The sequence below is a fragment of the Pteropus vampyrus genome, unplaced genomic scaffold (genome assembly GCF_000151845.1).
Source record: "Pteropus vampyrus isolate Shadow unplaced genomic scaffold, Pvam_2.0 Scaffold67, whole genome shotgun sequence".
In the NCBI taxonomy this organism is placed as follows: Eukaryota; Metazoa; Chordata; class Mammalia; order Chiroptera; family Pteropodidae; genus Pteropus; species Pteropus vampyrus.
This window is the reverse complement of record NW_011888848.1, coordinates 7,098,699-7,109,040: the sequence shown is the minus strand read 5'-3', so window position 1 is coordinate 7,109,040 and position 10,342 is coordinate 7,098,699. Positions and strand designations below refer to the sequence as shown.

The 10,342-nt window shown below is 34.1% G+C and overlaps 1 protein-coding gene across 3 annotated transcripts in view; it reads right to left on the bottom strand.

Moving 5' to 3' along the window:
• Window positions 1–10,342, bottom strand: part of PPP3CA (protein phosphatase 3 catalytic subunit alpha) — a 310,822-nt gene that overhangs the window by 35,294 nt on the left and 265,186 nt on the right. For all 3 annotated transcript variants that reach the window (XM_023531395.1, XM_011361515.1, XM_023531396.1), the window contains exon 9: window positions 511–636. In XM_023531395.1, the coding sequence (XP_023387163.1) occupies window positions 511–636 (126 nt within the window). The remainder of the gene's footprint in view (window positions 1–510; window positions 637–10,342) is intronic.

The following is a 10,342-nucleotide window of genomic DNA, read 5'->3' as shown; positions in this document are numbered from 1 at the left end:
ATTTTTAATAATCTATTTTTTTTGTTGTTGTTGTACAGGTAATCCTTCAAAATATTGTAGCCACTAATCACTATCATACAATGATTATTCTTAACATTAGAAATGTGAGGAAGGCATTGTTATCCTAACCTTTTAATTTGACAGGTAGCTTATAAAATAAAATAGTATTTTTAAATTATAATACAAAAAGGTAAGGAAAAAAGATAATCATTATAGTTTTCAGCCAGTTAAAACTACATTTCTTTTATTTCTGAGTTGTATTATTCCAATGAGATAAGACTATTCTTCTAATAGTCCTCCTTTCTTTTGTTGCCCCTTCATTCATTTAGTGTATTTGTTAATAGGATACTCACTGACACACTTTCAAATCACATCTGGTGGTGCAGCTTGTGAGTTTTGTTGCTAACGTTAGGCCACAGTGTTTCTCTTTCTGTGTGTTTCACACTAGAATAGCCCACATCTCTTTCCTCTACTATTTTATTAAGGACATCTCAGAATTCTACAACACACCTTTTTCCCCAACAAATGGCAGGGACCAAGTGAAAACATCCATGAAATTTGGAAGCCAGTATGGATGAGGAGAACAGTTGAATTGCCTGATGTTCATGACATTGTTCTCATACTTCAATACCGCAGCTGAAAAAACAAAAAGGATGTTAGATTCATAAGCACATACTTCTGTTTCTCCACGTGACTTTAGTTGATCAAGAAAATTCAACAATTTGACTTAAGTTCCAAACCACGGAGGCGAACCCTTAATCGGTCATGAATGTTTATGGTACTTATGGGCTTAAACTTCACTATTATGTAATTGCATAATATGTGAATACTAAATATGAAACGGCATTATAATTTGACAAGTCCTTATATAAAATAGTTAATCAACTGTCAGGAATTGAATCAAGCTAAGTTAGTTTGACATAATGTAATAATCTCAAATATTTAAACAGAATTTATTTCTATTTTTAAGCACATTTTTTCCCCAGTAGAATCATAACAGTTGTACAAAACAGTTTAAATTAGATTGCATTCTTGACTTAAAGTAAAATGTTTGGATTGAATTCTACATAAAATAATATGTTGATATCTGACTCCACCTATGTTGATATCTTGACTTCTGAGAAGGATATATCATCTATGAATGAGGAAGATGACTCTGTCTGCTTCACTCTGCTTTGTGGTTGTCTATAGGTTAGATACACCCCTATCCAGACTTTTATGGTTGCAGAGATCCTAAGAGTCTCAGATCTAACCAGATTCAGAAATTCATTCTCTAGCAATCTTGACATAGGATTAGCAGGTCTCTGTAAGTACCTTTCAATGAAGGAAAAGCTACCTGTTTTAATGGGGTCATCTATTCTATAAATTCCATTCCCTTCTGTCTCTCATAAATTATAAATGTATGAAGTCTAGTCCTAGCTGTTATACTAACTTAACTTTCAATATGGTATTCATAATAAAAGACACTTTAGCTTTTGCCAAAATACATGATTGAGCAAAATGAAATAGGATACAAATTCACAAGTGAGGGTAAGTGTTGTCTCACAGAAAAAACAGTTGTTTTGTGGCTGGTGAGATAAAGCATTTATTCATTTGACATTGCTCTACACAATTTATCTGAGTGCCTACTGATAAAGCAGATACTGTCTTCAGATTTTATTTTTGTTTAATAGCAGAAATACTAAATTTTAACAGTAGTTACGTTTACAAAACAACTATACACCAGGCACTATATTTGGTCCTTTACGAACATAATTACAAATCTTCACAATATCCCTCAAAAATAGTTCTTACCATTTGCATTAAGAAAATAAACAGAGAGGTCACTTGCCCAAGGTCACACGTGAGAAGCAGCAAACCTCAGTTTTGGCCAGAATCTAAAGTCCCTGATCTTTTTAGATTCCATGATATTGTCACCCAAACTGCATAAATCATTCAAGGCCTACCAAATTTTGGACACAGATTCTCCTTCCTCATTTATTCTTTTTAAACAAGAGCACTGGACTGGAAAGCCAAGAACCTAGATGCTAGATGGATTCTGTCATTAATTACTCACGAGACCCAAGGTCACTAAATGTCCCTAGGTTTCTATTACCTCACCTAACTAAATAGAGTTTTCAAGATAATTTATGACTTCTTCCAGATCTGAATAATGTTAATGAACTTCTGGAACAAAGACCTCATCATTAATGCAATGATCAGTAAGTAGTCTCAGTAATTCTATAGGCATTAATAGAACTGTTTCATTTTTCTATAGATTAGAAAAACTTAATGTAAATGTGCCAATATGTATTTTTTCTTAAGCATCACATTAATAAGTTACTCATGAATTTTTATGTTTTGTATAATATATATCACAAAAATACATGCAAAAAATTAAACCAAAACCGTCCCCAATATCTACAGTCACGAAATTCACAGTTAGCATTTCATCTTCCACCTCCCACACCCTCCGCCCCTGCCACCTGCCTCTGTCACTGGGATTACAAAACTCAACTGAGCCCTAGCAGTGTGCTCTTCTCTGAAGTACTTGAAAGACGTTTATCTCCAGTGCAATATAAATAATACAAACGGTTGTACTTCAAGAATCGCTAGAGCCCACCACCTGAGACCTTGTCTGAGAGAGAAAAAAAGAACAAAGTCTCCCATCGGGGAACTCCTCTCTCCTCTCTTCCTCATGACCTAGTGTCATCTAACAATTGTATCAGAGGCCCAGAGAGGGATTATGACGTGTAGGGGCCTCATGTTAATAATCACAAATTAGAGCAGATCAGATAGCACAGAAACAAAGGCTCTTCTGTTGCACACACAGGTGTGAAGAACAGCCAGAAGAAAACTTGGTATGTAATGGAAAGAATTCTAATCCCTCATGAATCTGGAGGCCCGACTGCCAGTTCTTTCTCTGATGCCAAAAGTATGATCTTAAAGTTATGCCATTACTTGGTCCGATCATTTTATCATACCTGCAGAACCCTACACAAGCATGTCAGGCATGTTTATGTAAAAGATATAAAATCAGTAATCAAGTACTGCTCCTACTTGGGGATAGGGAAGGGGCTATTGTTTCTAATAACGCAACTATGCCCCCTGAGTGTAGTGAAACCCAAGGAATAGAATCTAGATCTTAATCCATTCCTCTGTCTACCAAACCATGCACTAAATTACTAGGCCATATCCCAAACTAAAAGGGTCTCGTCTACTTCAAAAGCTGAAATTTTGATGATACAAAAACTAACATTTCGTAGGAACTTGATAACATTTCTCAACATCTCCTTTACAATTGCCATCACCAAAAAAAAAAAAAAAAAAAAAAAAGCTTATGACGGCAACAGGTGACAAAATAAAAAAGATCAAAAGAGAGCTTCTAATTTCAGAGAAGCTGTCAAAATATTGCTCACAAGATGCATTGATCAGCTCACCAAGCCAAGTGGATTTCAAGGGGAATATAAAGCTCCTTTACTGAAAACCTTTATATTGTAGTAACTGTAATGCTCCCAACATACCTCTGGCATTCTCAATACTTGGGCTGTTTTAAAATAGGGGAGTGGAGAGGTCAAAAGAATGGAAATGACGAATTTTACTCCCTTTCTCACCCTTCTGCTAACATTTTTTATATCCTTAACTCCAATTGACTATCCATTCCCACCATCAAGAAAGAAAATGGGGGCGCTCCAGACTCACTGTAATCTATCCAAAAATAGAAAAAAATGCATAATAGACCCGGGATGTTTTTTCTTTTCAATTCTTCGACCTGAAGATACCTTAGCAGAAAAACTAGCCTTAGTGTGTTGTTTTGGCAAAGTCCTACCATCACAGAAGGAGGCATTATAGATAAAATTTTTGAGTTAAGACCTGTTTAACGTCTTTTGGCCATAGTTTAGGATTAAGGTGGTATGCTGCATGAAAGGGTTTTTGATTCTGGGAGAGATGCAAAAAATTCTTTTAATTGTATTTTTTTCATGAAAATTGTCTTCTGGGGTACAATTTTCATTTAAGATTTTATGAACATATATGTATATTTACATATGTCATAGTTTTTGTAGTACATATTATAGCTCTATGAATACAATCTCTAAGATTCCTTCCATTTCGAAATCCGACTTCTAATTTTTTGTTTTGTTTTTCACGCTCAATGTCCTGTACTTACCTGATGGATTCTGTTTTAAAAAGATTCCTTTTTTTTTTTTTTTATTGTAATCAGCTGCCTATGTTAAGGAAAACTTACTAATTCATGAGGATTACTCTATTTGGTGACTAAGGACTACTAACTCACTTTTACTCTATAGTTCATAAGATCAGACACAAAGTAATTGTTCGAGTTATTTATAAAGATGAATTTCATGTCCTCAATTTCTAGGTAATTTTTAGGTAATTTTATCATAATGATATTCTTCAGTATGGGTTTCTTAAGAAATTTAATGTTTAGATTGCTTGATTCAGTACTTAACACAGGGTTTTTTGCAGGCAGATTCTCAGTAACTTCCAACCTAAACTATTTTATTATTAATAGATATAAACAGTAGATATGTCTAATTTCTTTGAAGCTATGAGCTAATGATTTGCGTTTATCAAGACACACACACATATGTTACTATATATCGTCCTTTTATGCCCATATCAAACCCTTGCCCCACTCCTGTTATCTTGTGCATACGTCCTTCATGGCACCTATGACACTAAAACCTTCTTTACCTTTGTTATAACTCTTCTATATAAAATTTGGATGATATAATCTTAGTTGCATAAAGGGACAGTACCAGATATACATACAAAATAATGTGAGCTAATCTTGTGATTGTGCGTGTATATGTAAATGCGTGTTGTATAGGTGTTGTGTTTCTCTTATTATTATTGTCTTAGTAAATTCTGAACCAGGTCATTATTCAAATATAGAACTTTTAGTAAAGTAAGTAGGAAGAAGATGATGAAAGGGGTAAAGAAAGCATAGATCTCTTTTATTCTTTTCTAGTGCTTTGTACTGTGCTTGGGAAATGGTTAATATTCAGTAGTGTTGAGTGAAGAAACAATCTAAGAAAAGGAAATAGAGAAAGGACAGACAAAGAAAGAGAGGAAGAAAAAAAGGCAGGCAAGCAGAGAAAGGGAAAGCAAAGAAAAAATTTCAAAAATATAAAACATAAAACTTGTCAGGACACTAAAACTCTAACCGCATATAAACAAAAGTTGAATACAAGCATGAAGGAACTTAGGAAAAAGGTAATATGTCACTTCAGAGGCTAAACTTTATTTTAAAATTGTAAAAGAGTCTCTAAAATAGATAAGAGTTAAAATAATATTGGTTCTCTCACATAGTAACTGTGAACTTGGGCTAATATTTCTCTTTATTTGAGCTTTACCTTCCAAACTTATAAAATAGGAATAATAATACCTGTCCTGTCATTTTCAAAGTATGCAGGTCAAATAAAATAACACGTGATTAATATATGCAATAATATATGCAACTGAATAAAATATTTGACACCTGAAAAATGTAAAGTATTCCTCAGTGATGGGAGGGCTATATTTAATAGTTTGCCATTTTATAATTCCCACCTAATGTGACACATCTAAATACTAGGATCCAAAGGATTTGGGCCAAAAACTGATCTTTGGAATTAGCTCAAGTCCAGTCAAACATTGTGAATCACTGCTAACATTACAATTTCACATTGAAAATTTAAATTTCTTATATTAAGTAATTTTCACCAAGCTGACAATAAAGAATCAATTACGAGTTCCTTACCAGTTTTAGCTGGTATATCCGTTTAAGTTATAATCTATATTATAATGCTAAAGTAAGGCTTAAGTAACTTTATACTAAATAAGAGAGAGAGAGAGAGAGACAGAGAGAGAGACAGAGACAGAGAGATAGAGAGAGACAGAGAGAGAGAGACACACACACAGAGAGACAGAGAGAGAGAGACACACACAGAGAGACAGAGAGAGAGAGAGACAGAGATATTTAGCTGGAGCTTTAAGCTACTGGAGGAGATGATATGAACATAGTAAATGCTGTGCCCATGCCTTGCTCTCGTGTAATACAGTTGATGACTACCAGCTGCAAATGAATAACAACGGTAACTATACCCTGGTGGGAGGTACTTAAAAAAAACTGGTGGTATCTGTATGTAATCACAGAACGCCCCCTTATCTTTGAGCTTGTACTTGTTTTCGAGCCTTGAGCTGTAGGTTGCAATGGTTCCAGGTTGCTATCTTCAAGATAGCTCTGGAAATGAGTTAATGTTAAACCCAATACACTCGATATCTACATTATTTTCTAGGGAAATAACGTCACTGCTAACTTTTTGACTTTGTCAGGGTAAAGTCAGAGAGTCTCTTGCAGTTATAGAAAATCTAGTAAGGAATAGCAAGAATAACCTGTAGATTCATGTCTTTAAATAAATAAATAAATAGATAGATAGATAGATAGATATACAAACACACACATCCCTGTTTTTCCCCTTGTTAATGTTTTACAGAGAATTACATTTCTAGAGAAGTGGTTTAAACCCAGTGTAAAAATTTTCTAACCACCCATCAGAAAATAAAATGCCACACCCCCAGATGCATCCCTGAATCGATTCTGTTAAACTGGCAAAAGAAGAGCATTGACAATGGATCTGTATGGAGGACCCAGCAGTGCTCGAGATCTTGTCTCCAACCTCATTTGAGATCTTGTCTCCAACCTCATTTAAGGTCTTGCATAACTTTGAGAATTGAAATCCTGTAATTCTATGGGCAAAGCTTTGTTGAAAGCAAAGATTACCTCACCCACTGTGTTCTTCCTTTGTTTATGTTCCACGATTACTTAATTGCTGAAATTTATAATTATGTAGTGGTGGTGATTAAGAAGTTGAGAAGATCATTTGTTAAAGCAAAGATACATAGCTTATGTGTAGATTAATTTAAATAAAATATATAGTGAAAGTAATTATTAAATATTAAAACTTCATCGATTTTCTATTTTCTTCTCTGTCTCATTAAATAAATGTTTAAATGTAAGCCAGCTGATGACTAGACTAAAACTAATCTATTTAGAAAGTGGCCTCCAGCAATGACACTTTCACAGTGGAACTGAATTAACAACAGCCATAAGTATAAGCATTTTAAGGGATAGTTTTGAGAGGTTGAAATTATTTATTTTAGAAAAAATAATACTCTATCCTTTTAATAATGTATATATTTGGATGTACAAGACTCATGTAATTTTAAAGTGATGACAAATGGCTCTTCATTTCAAAAGCTTTTCTTCCCTTATTGAAGAATAGTCACCTAAATATAATGAAGCCATGAACTGAATAGGGGATTAGTGTAAACATCAGCCTAAAAGCTTCCACGTAACAAAGGTGATGCAGAGGGCCCAGATGAAGGTTAACCTGTGGACTGTGGCGTCTGCTGTTTCAGTCTCAGTGCTATTCCCTGACTAGCTCGAGTGAACCCTTGGGAAAGTATGTAACCCCTCTGTGTCCCAGCTGTCCTCAATAAAATCAAGATTATAATGCAATCCATAGAACTGTTGAAAGATTACATTCATTTATCCATGGAAACGCAGAGCAGTGTCTGGCAATTGGAAGTGCTCAATAAAGTTAGTTATTATTACTGTTATTATTATACCTTATTTTTAGGAATAAAACAAATAGCATTTGTATAACATGCTATCTCACATTTTCTAAACATATTATTACCAATCTAAGACTTTAAATAAAATATATCAAACCACATCACTTGAGATAACAATAATAATAATAATGGCATAGGAATTTAAAATCACAGATTAATGCCACATATGAAAGAGTCCTGTACATAAAAGGCAGTGAAAGAAGACACTGCTGACACTTCTCTGCAGTTAATTTTATCCATTCATCTCAGAGAGGTGATTTCTCTGAAAACCAATCGAAATTTCCAAATCTCAAATTCTCTTCAGCCTTACATGTCTACATAAACTCCTTTTCTACCACCTCATACTGATATTAAAGGAGTAAATACTGAATTTTGTTCATGATTTCTGCTTTGCTCCTTTGTAAGTTCTTACATTCTGTACCATTTCTTGGTAGACTGTTCCAGGCTTAATAATAATTATGAAGAAATCATCATCTTAATGTGTATAATTCTATCAATAATCATCAGGCTAAAGAATAAGAATATTCATTAAATAAATGAAAGAATGAAGTTTTTTTTTTTTTTGGTGGGGTGACATTTAATTGTTTTGCACTAGTAATAAAAAAAACTACTTGGCCTACAATATATCAGCAAATATCTAATAAAATGCTACAGTGATATATATTTACATTTTTTATATTGAAATAAGTGATCGGGGCAAATGGTCACTCAAGACCAATTAAGAGGATCTTTAGATTTGAGATGATGGCAAGAAAAAAGGGTTGAGAAAATCATTGCCACTGAACAAAGTATCTGGATTATATTTATCCAACTTATAAAGCAGCTAGTGATTGTATTTATGTCTATGACTGTAAAGACTCCAGACATATTTTAAAAATGTTTATGTCATATTTTAAAAATGTTCTGCCCATGCTGAAGACAGGACTAAGACTCTAGAGAAATGACCTTTTGCTGTAAATAATGGGCACCTTTGGAGGGTGGTAAGCTTTTTCACATGCTGTAGAGAAAGAGGCAGAGAATGCTATTCAGGATTGCCTGGGCACTGATTCTATGCCCTACCCGAGAACCCCCATATCACTCTCCTACCCAGGATGATGGTCTGATCTCTGTGATTCTGTATTTGGCTTCTGAACCAGGTGGGTACCAGATGTCTCTAAGTTTGTGAAGGTTACTCCTGAACGTGGGAATGAGCTCCTAGTGTGAAGAACTGCGGTGCAGTACGAAATGAGATTCTCAGGCTTGGCAACACCACACTGTGTTGATGGTGTCCCTGAGCACTGAGTGCTCCAGCTAGAAGTCAGAGGTCCGAGTAGAGCTGGCTTCAGATATGCTGCATTTGCTCCTCTATGTTCACATCATGACCGCCAATAAGATTTTTGCCTTAGTTCACTATTTAGCAACTCAGTCCTCCTTTACAGTGGTATCTTCCTGTCAAGCCACAAATTTTCTTTCTGTTTATAAATGGTATCTTCTTGAAGCCTCTGATTACTTTTTTGATTGAAAAATATTTAAGGATGTTGAAAATGTCAACTTTTGGTAAGACTAAAATGCATTTTATAAGTAATTCCATTATGTTGCCTAGTTTAAAAGTCTAAAACATTAAAATATATTTTTTGCTATCACAAAAGGGTAGATATTTGCACCTCAGAATTTTAGCAAATGATGCTTTTCTTGTCCATTCTTAAAACCTGATTTTCCACCTTTCTCTTCCTTAACCTGTTTTAATACTGAATTGATTTTTTTCCTGGTTGTCATTTTAATCTCGTCTTGATTGCTATATTAGTTTGGTTTCCATTTTGATTTTCCCCTGAAATCCAAAATGTATTTCATTTAATAAATTTTTCTTAATAACTTAATTTTACTCTGAGTAACTTTTCCTAAAACTGAGTTATATACCCCTGGCACGTATATTTCTCTACACCTATTATAATTTAACCATCCACCCATCCACTCACCTACACATATGAGAATTCCTCTAAACTACAGAGAACTGGCACCACATGGGAACCTACTGTAATTTACTTTAGATTTTTCTGAAGCACAGTTATATCATAGAAAGATAAAGAATTTCACTGTTTACATTAAGGTTTAAAACGCATTTTTTTTTTCATTTGTTCATGATTGTTTTTGGCCAAACTGAATTGTTTAAAGTACAGTTCATATCTGCCATTGTATTCTGTATCCTGAGATGTTACTCTAAAATTATAGGATTGACTCTTAAATGTTATGTCCTCAATTAAACTTTTTCTGTCCTTATGAATTAACTCCCACTCTTATTTCATATCACTCTTTTCTTTGTAGTATTTTCCAAATATATTTAAATAATTATAGGTGGAATTATTTATTTGATGTCTACCCTATTACCAAATTATAAACTGCACTAGGGCAAAGACCATGTCTGTCTTGTTTATTTCATATCCTCAGCACCTATATCATGGTGATTGGTATATAGTAGTTCTCAATAAAGTGTGTTGTATTGGTGAGTGGATGAGGTTGAAGTCATTTTTATGGGTGGGAGGAAGGAGGTAGAAGGTGAAAAGGAAGAAAAGGAAGAAGAGGAAGAGGAACAACAACAATAAACAACAAGAAAAAAAGAAGAAGAAAGAAGGAGAAGAAATGTTTCATCACCTCATTTCCTTGTGTTTGGTGTACTTGGGTAATAGTAAAATTGCTTTTCCCTTAGGGTTACAGAGTCACAGGAGAAAAACAATTCAAATGTGCAAAG